Raw genomic sequence first — 15,165 nt, forward strand, 5'->3', positions numbered from 1 at the left:
AACCACCTGTGATGCTTTCCCCCAGGAAAACTCTCTCTCCCACCTTTCGCTTATTTAGTTGTCCATTCTTTGTGTAGGGTTGAGGTCTCTGGGGTTTTCCCATCGTCTTTGGCACATCCATTTGTGTCATCTTTGTTTGGCTCATGTTTAAGCTGTCAAATAGGTGAGACTTTGTGGCTATAGCTTCTGGCGTTACACCATCTCACAGCAAACTCCATGAGCCTCTTACAATCTCTGTATGCACTCACTCTTCTGCCGGGCTCCCTGAGTGTCTGGTAGATGTATCCACTGGGGACTGGGCAAACTTTAAGACAGCGTTCAGAAACTATAATTTATTATTGTGATATGTTTAGCTAGTGAGCTCAGTACCAGATTAATTCCTCAGGAGTGTGGTGGCAATATTTATGTGATGAGACAGCTGAGGAATTTTTGTTTGGTAACTGATTATATCACTAATTTTGAGTTCCTGACCCAGTAATTTCCTTCCAATATAAGCCATGATATGAATGTCGTGTAAGTAAATTATTTTCCTAGAATTTATAAGTTATTCAAAGAAAAACTCAAGAAAGATGATGAAAGAGTTTCAATTTGAGAAAGCCTGGGCAGTGTGGAGATGTGATTGTGCCTTGTAGCGATGAAGTAGAACGGCAAATGTCCTAGCAGTTTGTCCAAGCTGTTCTTGGCCACATTCTGTTCTAATATAAAATGTCCCTTATAGGCTCACATGTTTGAATATTTGTCTTCTAGCTGATAGAGTTGTTTTGTTAGACTATGAAACCTTTATTCTGCAGGTTTCTTTTGATCAGTGTTTTATCTCTGAAATGGAAACTCTAACAAAGATGCAGAGGATCCAAAAATCTTACATTCCTGCTTTAGGTTGTAGGAAAATTATCAGTGTGAAATGTGTGTCAGTTGCATTGAGAAGGAAGCAAGAAAACACATTATCCACAAGTATGTCATACAGCACCTTTCATAGAACTATGCAGAAAAATGCAAATGGAGATGCTGTCCATTGCAAGGTCAAAAGAATATATAAATAAAAGCAGTACAAATGTCACTGTAATTGTTGGTTTATGATCAAAAGTAAGCATATTAGCTAATCCTCTGCCTCTATTTTATTCATAAAGAAGTTTTGTATTTGAACTTCAAGTGTAGTGCTATGAAGACATAACAGTACATGCTGGTTTTAAAGGAGATCCAATATTGTCTACCCAAGATTTTCTTGTGTTAACATAGTAAACGCTTTGTCTTATGAGTATGTCTTTAAATGCACTGTATAAGCAACATCATTTATCATTTATTAGAGAACCTCTCCTACTTGCTTCTGTTGTCCCTTAGCCCCCCAAATCACAATCCAATCCTTTCACTTTCTCATTCATTTCTCAGCCATTGCAGTTAGATTTCTAAAACTCTACTGTTGCCTGTCATCCACTGATAGTCTCACTGCCCAAGGATTTTATAGGCATGCTTGCTTTCCTCCTTGTTTTCCTCAGTACTTTATATTAGTGAACTCTCTGTTTCACGTGGGGAGTCTTCCAATTCAGTGAGTGTGTGGATTCCTTGAAGTGGCTATAGCAAACTACTAAAAGTCTGGGTACCTTAAAACAATAAGATTTTATTCTCTTCCAGTCACAGTACAGGCGCATTGCCAGAGCTCTTGACTAGCATGCATGAGGTCCTAAGTACGATCCTTAGGAACAACAGTCAAATGTAACAGGTTTATTGTATACTGTTCATGGGAAATGATAAGGCTTTTAAAAACTATTCTTAGTGATAAAAGTTCTTTGTAGAGAAATTTTATAATACACAGGAATTCACACCTAATTTCCTATAGAGTTAGAGTGGGTTTATTTTAAGTTACAACTGTGAATAGAATTGCATACATGGCTAGGCAGTGGTGGTGCACGTGGTGGTACACACCTTTAATCCCAGCACTTGGGAGGCAGAGGCAGGCGGATTTCTGAGTCGAGGGCCAGCCTGGTCTACAGAGTGAGTTCCAGGACAGCCAGGGCTACACAGAGAAACCCTGTCTTGGAAAAAAAAAGAAAAAGGTTTGCACACTTGAATGAACTCATAGAATGGCTGCCACTGTGTTCATTGATAATATACTTTATTACCCTAAAGCAAATTTTATTGTCTGGAGGTAATGTGCAAGTTTTTATATAAATAGAAAAAGGAGAAACAAAAGAAATAATCAGAATAAAATAGTTTTGTTCAAGAATAGGAAACCATGTTGGTACCTATGAAATCAGTTGACTATCTGAACCCTTCCAAGGTGAACTAGAATGCATAGTTTTTTGATACCACCCTTTTTGGATTTGTCATCTGTTACATTGCAATTTGTCATGGAAATGCAGACGTTTAAAGCTTGCACAAGTCTGTGGCATGGTTTCCCTCTAAAGGTATGCATTAAATCTATTGTTAGTAGCAAAGAGGGACATATTAGAAAGATTTGTGACTTGACCTTAGATATTTTTTTCTCTTATGGAATGATGATGTAATACAGTTTTAAAATAGTAGAAAATATCACCTAAATGGTTACCTGAAGAACTTTGTTGATGTAACCTATCAAAATTATCCCTTTGTGGGGCTCTGGGGAGACATCACTGTTGGTAAACTGTTTGCCACTTAAGCCTGAAGACTTGAGTTTGGACCTTCATACCCATGTCAAAGAATAAAAGTAAAAAGCAGGGAGAGGTGATGCACAGCAGCAATCTCAGTGATGAGGGGCAGGAGCGGGATCACCCCTGGACCACCCTGGCCAGCACCTTAGAATAAGTGATCTCTGGGCTCAGGAGAGATCCCATCTCAGAAAGCAACATAGAGAGTGATTGAGGAAAGTATGTCATATCAAATTTCGGCCTCCAAATGCATGTACATACACTTACATGGACATATGTATGTGAACATGTGCACATACATACACTTTACATCCAAAGCTACCTCTTTTTAAAAAAAATTTTATTAGATGTTTTCTTCATTTACATTTCAGATACTATTCCCAAAGTCCCCTATACCCTCTTCCGCCCTGCTCCCCAACCCACCCACTCCTGCTTCCTGGTCCTAGAATTCCTCTGTACTGGGGCATATGATCTTCACAAGACCAAGGGACTCTCCTCCCATTGATGGCTGACTAGGCTATCCTCTGCTACATATGCAACTAAAGACACAGCTCTGGGAGGTACTGGTTAGTTCGTATTGTTGTTCCTCCTACAGGGTTGTAGACCCCTTTAGCTCCTTGGGTATTTTCTCTAGCTCCTCCATTGGGAGCCCTGTGTTCCATCCAATAGATGACTGTGAGCATCCACTTCTGTATTTGCCAGGCACTCTTTTTAATCTCTTGTTTTTCAAGTGCTTTAATGATTGGGGCCATCATCTTTGAAGAAATGATTGGGAAACTATATCATATTTTAGAAAGGAGCAATCTTGAGAGCTATGTAGCCTTTGAGTCTTTTCAAAGATACGGTGACTTGCGTTTAAGTAGTGAGTAGAGTGGTTAGTTTAAAAGAATACAACTTCAGAGATGATTATCAAATACTGTAAAACTATGAGGAATCCTATTTTTAAAATATTTTACTTATTCTATATATTTGGTGGCTTTCCCAAGTTAGGAGAAGAAGAAAGTTGATTGATGTTGTCGAGTATAAATGAATGCAGTGGGTCCTGAAAACTTGTGTACAATATGAATCTTTCTGCCTTGCACTTCCTGCTCATCATAAGTCTGTAATATGTCAAACTATATCCTGCATCAGACTTCAGCATGTCTTCAGCCTTCCTCTGCTAAGCACTTTGAATACTTATAGTGCCATATTTGCTAACTAGGTGATTTGATTGTCCTATTCACTTACTTTAATTTCTCTGAAGGCTCAGTGAGTAGTATAAACCAAGTAAAATTGACGTAGTGACTATGGAGTGCCTCAAATATTGATTTAGAGTTTCACTTTCATTTTTGTCAGAAATACTTCAATTTTTGATTTTTTTAAATCTGTGTATTAGTTATTCAAAATTTCTATATTTTAGAGACATCTTTGAGGAGACATTATGGAGGTCATTACAGCATAGCTTTACTCTTCCCTCTATATAATATGCTCTTTAATAATAGGATTCAAAACAGTAGAAAAGTTCACTTAAAAATGATACTAGTGATTTTTTTTTATGTTGGCAGAGTTTCAGCATTTTACAATGCATTTCTGCAGTAGCAGAAGGAGAACATGTGTAGCCATTCTCTGTGATTTAACAAACATACGTTCATAAACTTAATAGCACAATTAAGATCGACATGTATTTATAAATGTTAATCATGACATTATTCAGATCGTTCAAGTGCACATGCATTCCTGTTCACTGCCATGATTGTTACAAGGGAACGTGGACTCACAGGGGAAGGACACACGTTGTCACTGTGGGTTGTGTCTCTCCACTCATGAGGCTTGCCTCTTTATGCAGTGGTACACTTAATGACTCCTTCTGGACTTCACTATCCACAAAAGTATTATATTAAAAATATAAAGTATAAATCAATTATCCCAAAACAGACGCTGACACCTCCCCTGCCTGTGCTCCTCCGAGAGTCCGCGTTCATCCAAATTGGAGCAGCTACTTTCATTTCTGTCTAAATTCATTTTAATTCTTTTCTTTTTCTTTTTTCTTTTTTGTTAAGGGGTATGTACTTACAGATGTTTGTTGGAGGGCATCCTGATGACCAGGAACCAAATTAAGATCATTAAGTTAGCATGAAATGACAATGAGAAACAGAAAGATAGAAATGACTTTCAGATAGTCTTAATAAGTCCTGGGTTTGGGTTGGGAGGTAGGCAATGGCTGTCTTACCGCTTGCCATTGGAGTCACCCGTATCCTTGTTCTTTAATTAACTCCTGTTACTTTTAAAGTGCTTTTAAAATATTTTTACTTTCATATGAGAAATTATGACCTTCGTTTAAACCTTTAATTTATTTTTCATTCCTCTCTCCTAGGGATGCAGATCTTTTTCTGCTAGATACAAGGAAGACACAAGCTTTAGATGTGGGTTGGCTTGTCTTTGATATCACTGTGACCAGCAATCACTGGGTGATCAATCCACAGAACAATTTGGGCTTACAGCTCTGTGCAGAGACGGGGGATGGTAAGTCCTGACCTAAATGCTTTTAATGAGGCTTTGCTTAGACCCATGGCTTTTTGTATTATTTAATAGAACCTTTATTATTTATGTCCAAGGCAACACATTACTTAGGATTATGCAAAATATCCATAAATCAGCATATAGAGTTTTATTTATCTACTATATATGAATTGCCTGGCTTTGAGCAGTGGTGGAGAACATAGGAACCACTTTTGTTCTTAGGAACATTTTCAACCTGTTGTTAAAGCTGCATATAGAAACTAGCAAAACTACTGCAATATAACATGAAAGTGTATGGACCTATGGCTTTGTTGTGGTTCTTGGGGACACACATATTTTTATTCAAACATATATCTTAAAAAGAAAAAGTCTATTGGATATTTTCAGGAAACAGAAGAACTGGCAATAAATAATACAAGGAAGGAGATAGGATGCTGATGGAGCAAGGGTCACAAAAAAATCACACAGTGCAATCTCAGGGGCTTGTTAACATGCTGTGATATTTTGTCAAAGATAATTGTTCTAGTATCAACCATGGAAGGGGTCACTTTAGGAATCTCAGACAAAATTCTAATTCTTCTGCACCCAAGTGTTCACTGAGGACCTACTATGTGCTGTGTACGTCGATGCCAGAGATACAGTGGCAGTAAGCAAATGCAGAAGTGGCTTCCTGAAGTTTGCCAAGGGTGAGACCCAAAGTAATGGCCACATGGTGATGTTACTGAGCCTGCTATGGTGTGGGGGAAGAATATAGTGAGTAGAACTGAGCAGTACTCCAAAAAGACAAGGAAGACACGATTAGTGGTAGATGTTGTAGGGATGCGCTTTTCAGACAAATGGAATAGCCTCTGTAAACTATATAGAAAGAACATTGGTGCAATCAAATAAGGGCAGGGAGGCTTAAGCTCTTTTGTTTTAGAACCTTGTCAGCCCTTGATCACACAGAGTCCAAACACTCTGATTTAAACCTATACTTTTAGGCCACAAATTATATTTGTCATAATAAGAAGGTAGAACATAATTATTCAAAAGCGTGTTAGTTTGTTTTAAAGTTTTTAAATATTTCAAAATATGCTTTGTGGGTATCTGTTATCTCATGCCCTACATCCTTCTCATGTTACACGTAGGTTCAGAAAGCTTGGGGTTCAAAGTCCTTACTGAGCAGACGATAGCCTTATTTAAGCTTCACTACCCATACTTTCTCCCCAATTCAGGATCAGGACATTGCATCTAGAATGTGACTCACTTTCTCTCGCCATAATAGACTGCACACTTAAACCCAATTAGTTTCTGTCTGGAGTCTCTCAACAGGTGTAGCATCTGCATGTGCTAAGATTTCCTGGTGATTCTGTTTCTCCCATAACCAGGTTCATAGACTGTCTGTGACACGATAAACAATGTGTGACTCCAAGGAATGAGAGGTCAGTCACAAATTAAATATGTCACGAGGTTCATCAAGTGAATGTTTCATGTGCCTCCAAATCCTGATCTAAAAAAAAATTAGTTCTCATTGAAAGTATTATTAGATAAAGTCTTGGACTCTTCTGCCCCCAAGTGAAAACTCTTCCACAGATTTTTTCATTTGTGATACTGAATTAAAAAATGTTGTAAGCAATTCAATTTGGTTGCATTGTAGGATGTTTTCTATGTATGGACTTGAAATTATTGTTGGAAATCATCAAGTTTAAGTGTCATAAATGTAAACTGAGGAAAATGTATTTAAATGAGTTTCCAATAATCCTCCCAGTCTTAGACTGCTGTACACTTATGGACAGACTGGGAGATCAGCTTTGTGGGGGTGGAGTCAATTGTTTCTTCCTTGGTATGTGGCCCAAAAGGAGAAGAAATTAAATTAGTGTCGTGTACTTATCCCAGTGTTCTCCCAGGGGACACGCCTGAAATGTCTAACTAAACAAATCAAGAATCTATGAAACATGATCAGCCTGTTTGTTTCCTTTAATTCCTTCCCCTCCTCACACTGCACACACATTTTCTGAAAGTTTGCTCTCCCCCCACCTTCCCCCACTATTGCCTATTTCTTTCACTATCCAATTTGATTTCGTATTTATTTATTTATTTATTTACTTACTTACTCACTTTACATCCTGATCACAGCACCCCTCCCAGCACCCTTCACATCCCCTTCTCTATGCCACCCTTCTCCTCTGAGAAGGGGGTGGGGCTTCCTCTTGGAATCACCCCACCCAGGCACATCGAGTCTCTGCAGGACTAGGCACCTCCTCTCCCACTAAGGCTGGATAAGGCCTCCCAGTTTGGGAAACAGGATCCATAGACAGGCAACAGATTCATAAAAAGCCCCCATTCCAGCTCTTGGGGGACATGCATGAAGACCAAGCTGCACATCTGCTATATATGTTCGGGGGGCCTAGGTCCAGCCCATGCTTGCTCTTTGGTTGCTGGTTTAGTCTCTGGGACACCCCTTGGGTCTAGGTTAGTTGACTTTGTTGGTCTTCTTGTGGAGTCCCTGTCCCCTTCAGGTCCTCCAATCCTTCCTTTCTCCAACTCTTCCACAAGACTTCCCTAGCTCATTTTAATGCTTGGTTGTAGGTGTCTGCATCTGTTTCCATTGACTACTAGGCAGAGCTCTCAGAGGACAGTTATGTTAGGCTCCTGTCTGCAATGACAGTACAGTATCAGGGATTATACAGGGATTATCAGTATACAGTGTCAGGGATTGGTTCTTGCCTTTATATATTGACCTTATAATTGTCCCTGATTTATTTCTCTTATATTTTATGAGTAATTATGTCTTAAAACTATTATAGTATTTATCATTTGAACCTAAAATAAACGAACACTAACCTGTTTTCAAATACTTCAAACTTTTAGAATTTAAATTTAGGTTTGAATCCTACCTTTTGTGATTTTCAAAATTTCTGAAGTAGTCAATTGTGAACATATTAAAATAGTCAAGTGTGCCAGGCTTGCTTCCCTTTTGTGCTCAAGCAGCTTTTAAAGCTTCTTGCATTCTTGCACATTCCCAGTGAAGGTGTGTGCTCTCAAGGCTCTCAGTCAAGCTTCTTCCATCCTTTCCTGCAGAGAAGAGTGAAGAACAAGGTATTCACACAGCCGACAGACCACTTTTTATTTGCGACATTGGATTGTGAATATACTTTTTAAGTGAAGTCCTATGTTTTGTGGAGGTCCTGCCTTTGTATCCCACTGTATCAAATGTATTAGGTGCCCGATGAGATGTTCATCATCTTATCCTCCTGCCTCCGCTTCTTGCATGTTGGGATTACACGCATGAGTCACTCTTCCAGATATATGTGGTGTTGGGTTAGAGTTCAGGCTTTCCTGCATGCTAGACAATCACTGGCTGGCTTCTACATTCCTGGATTTGGGGTGGGATCTTAAAAAACAGAGGTGGGGAGAGAGAGGGGGAGGGGGAGGAAAGAGAGAGAGAGAGGGGGGGGAGTAGGGAGTGAGGAAGAGAGAATATTTGGGGGCTGTGAGGAGTAGTCATGGAAACTGGAGGGGTAGTTGATTATTCTTGGAAGAGGAAATGATATTAGTAAATAAAGAGAATGGCAGTGATGGTTGCTTTGGGGAAAGTTAACCATCTAGAATTGGGCAGAACAACTTTCATGTATAACATGACTGCAGGCATTATTAAGAAAGTGAACAGAATCACTGAAGGAGAATGCAATCTGAGTTAAGTATAGTATACTCTTGCAACTAGATCATGAGTCATAGGAAATTACAGTTGTTGCTTTGATCAACCACAGGAACTTAATCTGTGATTGTGTGTTTGAGTGAATGTCAGTTTCATGGTGTCAGGAATTGTGCATCTCTCATTTACAGTTGGATCTACTGTGCTTGGCACAGTGCAGGACACATGCATTAAAACAAAACAAAACAAAACACAAACTGTCTTGAGGGACAGTGAAGTGACTCAGTGTGTAAAGTCACCCTATGCCAGACCTGATGACCTGACTTCACTCCCCAATGCCTCATGCAGTAGAAGGAATGAACTGATTCTTGCAAGGTGTCCTCCACCTTCCATGAGTGCATCATGATATTCACAGCCCCCCCCAACATATACATATGCACCCAAAAGTAAGTGAATAAAATGTAATACGCTATACTTAAAAAACTATCCTGAAAATTAAATAAGGCCTTTGTATCCCACATGTCAACAAGAGCAAACCACAGTCCAGTGGTTAAATAGCTTCAATCACAAAATAAGGAGAAAGCCAGAGAGATATATTATTAAATTTTATTTATCCTACCCTATAAAGAAAAATGGAAAACAGGTCTAAATATATCTTGGAAATCAAAAGGCTATTGAAATAAAGAGCAGCATTATGACTCAGAGAACCTGTGGAAAATATGTCTATCTGTGAAGTCATCTTTTTAGCAATTTGACAAATGAACTGCAATGGATCTGTCATGAAACTTTAAAGATATTTTACTGAATTTTTTTTCATGCTTTACGCATGATTTTCTCAGCTCCATTTGTTTGTCTCTACAAAACAAATCAAATGTATCTCCTTTTTTTCCTTTGCAAAATCCAGAAACTTCAGATACGCTATTTTATGCAGTGTACAAAATAATTTTCAAAGTTGTCCAGCATTCTTTCATGATGGCACTATTTTTAAAAAGATAGTAAACAGGCTTAGATCTTCTATTACTTAAGATATTCAGTTTTCTAAATTGTGAAGACAGAATTCTTGGACTTACTAGGTATTTATGAACATTTCTAACACATATATGTAATTCTTACACACACATGTACATAGTTTATCAGATAGTACTTTAATCTCACTTTTAAGACTTAACATCTCCATCCAACGTCCTAACATGGTAATTTTCCATTGTTTGGTACTTTATGTGTTTAAATCTTCCGAGTAAATTAATTCCTTCTTTTTAAAACACAAATTTATAGAATAATTTAAGGATGGAAAAACAAAGACAGTATTTTGGGGTTCATTAAAATGTTGGTTTAAAAGCCCTGTTTTTAGGCATTTTATATTTGGCAATACTCAGGTTGAATTTTGCCAATGACTTTTTCTCTTTTATTTTCAAACTTGTTTGTGTGTCAAGGAAAATCCAACCCATATGTTTCTGATTCACTCGAATTCAAATCATCAAAATGTTGCTTAGTTAGTATACTGTCTAATGTCCCAAAATAATATAAAGTGCTTTTAAAAATAAGCCTATAAAGTCCTTTTGCTTATGAAGAAAGTCATTATCCATTATGTCAAAGTAAAACTTTGGGCTTACAGTAGGAGATTTACAAACACCACTAAATTTTGTATCCCTATCAAAAGAAAAAGACCACTGGAGTATTAATCAAAATTAAATTCCATTGTAATTGATTCATGTCAAAGACAGAAATTTAGTTAGAGCTTATAGAATTTAAACTTTTAACTATTAATTTATTAGAAGATGAAAACTGACTGAACAGGATGACTGCTCTGGATATATAGGGACTCTAAGAAGAAATTAAGAAAATAGATGATGTACTTTGGGTCTCTACTGCTGTGATAAACGCATAACAAAAAGCAACTTGGGGATAAAAGGGTTTACTTCAGTTTATAGTTCAACATCATAGTCTGCTATTGAGGGATGTCAGGGCAGAAACCTGGATGCAGGAGCTGATGCAGAGGTCATGGAGGACTACTGCTTTCTCCTCATGGGCAGCTCATTTAGCCTGCATTCTTATGCAGTCTAGGGCCACCTGCCTAGGGGCTGGCACCACTCAAAATGGACTGGGCCTCCCACATCAATCATTAATCAAGAAAATGCCCAACAGGCTTGCCTTCATGCCAGTGTCCTGGGGGATTTTTCTTAATTGAGGTTCTTTTATCCCAAATGACTCAAGGTTGTGTCAAATTGCCAAAATTCTAGCCAGCACAACTGACCTCTTGTCAATTTCACACAAAAGCACACACATAACTATTCAACTACAACCTTTCTTTTCTCACTGATCCTCCAGATGGTATGTTAGTATTAATATTTCTATATAAAACATTATCTCAAATTTTTAGTCACACAGTCTTTAAAAAAATGCAAACCCTTTAAAATTCCATTCCCTTTAAAATATGCAAAGTCTCTCTACAATGCCAAAGTCCCCCCAAACATTGAAGTCTCTTTTAAAGGCTCCAAAGTGGCAAAATAACAAGCTGAAGACTTTCTTATTTCCAGAGGGAAGGTACAGTCACAACCAAATAAAATCAAAACCACACTTTAACAGTGCAAAAACTTCAGTGTTGAGGTCTGGTCTCATAGCTCTCTGAGCCCCAAAGAACTCCATTTCTCCAGCTTTGCATTTTTCAGTACACATGGCTTGTTTGACAGGTTCAAGGTAGTCTCACTCCATGGCTGCTGCTCTCTGTGGAGGTCATTCCATGGTACTGGCATCTCCAATATGTTGGGATATCTGCTGCCCTTCACTGATAGCCTTTCATGGGTTCTCTTCAGGGACCCTTAACCCATAGTATCAATCCTCAAGCTTCCCTGACGCTTTCAATTCTGGGGCTGTTTACTGTAAGTGAGACTGTGTGTTCAACAATGGGCTTGTACAGTTCTAAGCCTCAGCTGCTATCTAGGCACTCTATGCCTTCAAAGGAGTACTCCTTGGGAGACTCTTACACATTACCAAGTTAGGCTGCTAGCCCAGCGTACAACCTTGGAATCTGTGGACCACAGCTTCTGTGTCCTGTGCTGACCCCAAGGGAACACTTCCAAGAAGATTTGTCCTCAATTAAGTTGGTCTATTCTTAATCACAACTGATTCTCAGCCCCAGCTGTCTGGTATCAATTTCTCCAGCGATGCAAAGGTTTCACTTTAGTAGTTCTGAACTGAAAATATGTATAAATGACCCTGAGAGTCTTTAAGGGATGCGTATACTTCCCTCTGGAAAGTTACCAGCTAGTCATCCGTCAGCTGCACTAGTCTCAGGACTTATCTAAGTTCCCACAAGAGCTCATTAACCTTTGACCACTCACTCAATGGCTTTTCTAGCTCGAAATTTGAAAGTCGTTCCATAATTCTCCCTCAAAACAGGTGGTCAGGCCTGTCATAGGAATATCACAATCTTGGTACCAATTTCTGTCTTAGTTAAGGTTTCTACGGTTCTGATAAAACGCCATGGATAAAAGCAACGAGGGGAGAAAAGGGTTTATTTTAGCTTAATGTTCCACATTACAGTTCATCACTAAGGGGAAGCCAGTGGAGGAATTTGGCTGCAGGAACTGATTGCTTCGGAGCTCATGAAGGAGTGCTGCTTATTGGCGTGATCCTTGTGGCTTGCTCAGCCTGATTTATTTTCCACCCAAGATCACCAACCCAGGAGTTGAACCATCCGTAGTGACCTGGGCCTTTCCACATCAATCACTGATCAAGACAATGCCCCCAACGGCTTGCCTACATGCCAGGCTGGTGGGAAGTTTTTCTCAGTTGAGATTTTCTCTTCCCAAATGACTCTAATTTGTATAAAGTTGAAAAAAAAATCACTAGCAAGCACAATAGATTAAAATATTAACTCTGACAACAATGAAAGAATGGAATAGTGACCACTCTGAAGGAAGTGTGGAGCTACATTCGATGGAAGCAGCTGGTGCACAGTAGGGTAGGAATAAAAGTCCCTGGCTCTGCATTTGGGTGGAGGTAGCTCTCGGTGGAACAACTTTATCATAGGATAAAGTTTATCTTTCCAGAGGTAGAAAAGATTGTTCAAATGTGTCTTTTTCCTGAGGTAAATTTACAAGGGCTAGCAGTTCCCAGAGGAACAGAAATGTTGGTAACATTGATAACATAGACACACATTTGTCTTCTTCTCAGATGTTAACACTTTTCCTGCTTATTGATTCACAAAGCTTTTTAAAATTTTATCTTAATAGTAAAAAAAATTTGTTCACTCACTAAGGTCATTGTGAAAACTTAAAAAAAATGTCTTTAGCTTTTCGGACTATAAAGTTGGAGTATTTTAAAACTTTAATTTCCCAGGCTTTTCTTTTTATGTTCTCTAGTCCTTAACTGATAATTTTTATTTTTTAATCTCTGTAATTTCACAACTATTATAATGATGCTAACAAGGGCTAGTATTTGCCTTTTTCTATAACCTTGAGGGATTTAAAAATATTTTATTTTTCCTTAATATATGTAGGATATTTTAACATACCAATGAATTACTTCCCCAATACTACATTGTCCTATATCTTTCTAGATATTTTCTGTTAACATTAGAATTTCCAAAAGTTTCATGGTGACTTGTGGTCCATTAGCTTATTTATAATCAGAAACATATATGACAGCATCTAATGGTTTCATGTACCTTAGACCAATGTGCAAATTATCAAATTTACATTCTAAAATGTAAATTTCACTCAAGCAAGTTTGCATGAGTGAAAATTGAATCTGTTTTTTTTTTCTTCTTTCCTGAATCTATTCTTTTAAAATAGAACCATCTGGTTAATAGAATTTATTATATTACCTTTACTATATGTGGAACTGTCATTGAAGCCTCAGACGAAGACATCCATATATTACTTTGTGTTGCCAAATGACTATTGATCTGTTTCAAGGGTCAGATGATCTATGTGGTTGATTAATCTGAATATCTTTTGACAGTGCAAATAAGTAGCAGAAGAAATTATAGACCAAGGGCAATTGTTTTCTTTTGACCCTATTGTTTTGAATGCAGTATCTCACTATCAAGTTATTGAAGTTCAAAAGGTTGAACTATATCCACTGAAGGATTTTAGAAAACATTTAAAGATTTAATAGCATTCCTTTCCATTATCTGAATCTTATCTTAGAAAGCAATTAAGTCATTTGGAGCCTACCCCCTTGGTAAATTTATGGTAACAAAAATGACTGCTGGTCTCAAATAAATAAATAGCAAGTCTCTAAATCTTAGAACTGACATGAATCACACATCCTGCCCACTGTTCCAGGTAGAAAAGGAACATACATGACCATGCTTTCTTTTAGATGAATATACCCTCTGTACATTGTTTAATGTTGGGGATAATTAGAGCATGAGTTTTGAATGAGTTATAAGGATAAATGAAGAGGATACGCTCTTGAAGAAGGTTTATCTTTAAATACTTTAAGAAATAGAATGCATAGACAAAAGTAGTTGTTTTCTTTATAGTCCAGAAATTAAATTAATGTGTGAAACAAGCAGAGTTTTGGGCCCAAATATGAGAAGAAAATGTCTAAAAAAAATGTATAGCTAATGACCATGGGATTGTTCTGTTATGTAATGAACTACGTGTTACCGGAAACATTTTCCATTTAGTTGACCTTTAGTTGCAATGTAAATTGTTGTATCACAGGAGATCAGCACTCAGAAACTTTCTAAGATCTTATCAGATAACAGCAAGCCGATGGTAACCTGAGCTCTCGCTTACCCTTCAGGCACCTCCAGCGCTTAAGCACCGTACACAGAAAGAACACAGTGCACAGACACCCATCATCTTAAACAGGCCGCATTATGCCCACAAGTCAAAATATTTTCTTGCATAAATCAGAGACGGAGACATTGCTGGAGACAAAGGAAGAAAGAAAGGTCACTTAGCTTTTCTTGCATGTGCAGAGGAGAAATGCCAAGCATATACACATTCTCAAGGAGTCATGTAAGAGACCACATAGACATTTTGTAATTGAAGGTCTGTGATTGTTAACATTTCCAGAGAGACCTTACAGCGTTCACCAGCTTAATATTCTTTTTTTTTTCCCCATAGTGTCCTAAGAAAGCATTCATTAACAACGCAAATCATAAAATTCAGTGTAAAAATTTTCATATTTCTGAGTGGTTTCTGTTTGTATCATATTTTTATATCATTTAAAAGGCATTAAAGCATGGCCTGTCATAATGTCTAAAGTTTTGAAAATCAGGCTTTTGTTTGAGTAATGGCCTTAGATATTTAAAAGGCGGTCAAAGAACACAAATACATTGGTCATTTTAATACTAATATTTGTAAAATTATCCAATGAGAAAAACCCATGTACATTCATGGTAAAAATGGCAAGATTTCTACACAAAAATAAATATGGTTGAGATTTCCTCTG

The 15,165-nt window shown here is 37.8% G+C and overlaps 1 protein-coding gene across 1 annotated transcript in view; it reads left to right on the forward strand.

Annotated features, from left to right (window-relative positions):
• Positions 1-15,165, forward strand: part of Bmp5 (bone morphogenetic protein 5) — a 132,442-nt gene that overhangs the window by 60,616 nt on the left and 56,661 nt on the right. Inside the window, exon 3 of the mRNA XM_021172253.2 lies at positions 4,975-5,123. Coding sequence (XP_021027912.1) covers positions 4,975-5,123 — 149 coding nt within the window. The remainder of the gene's footprint in view (positions 1-4,974; positions 5,124-15,165) is intronic.

This window comes from Mus caroli, unplaced genomic scaffold, assembly GCF_978045245.1.
Source record: "Mus caroli unplaced genomic scaffold, Mus_caroli_1 scaffold_11, whole genome shotgun sequence".
Taxonomy (NCBI): Eukaryota; Metazoa; Chordata; class Mammalia; order Rodentia; family Muridae; genus Mus; species Mus caroli.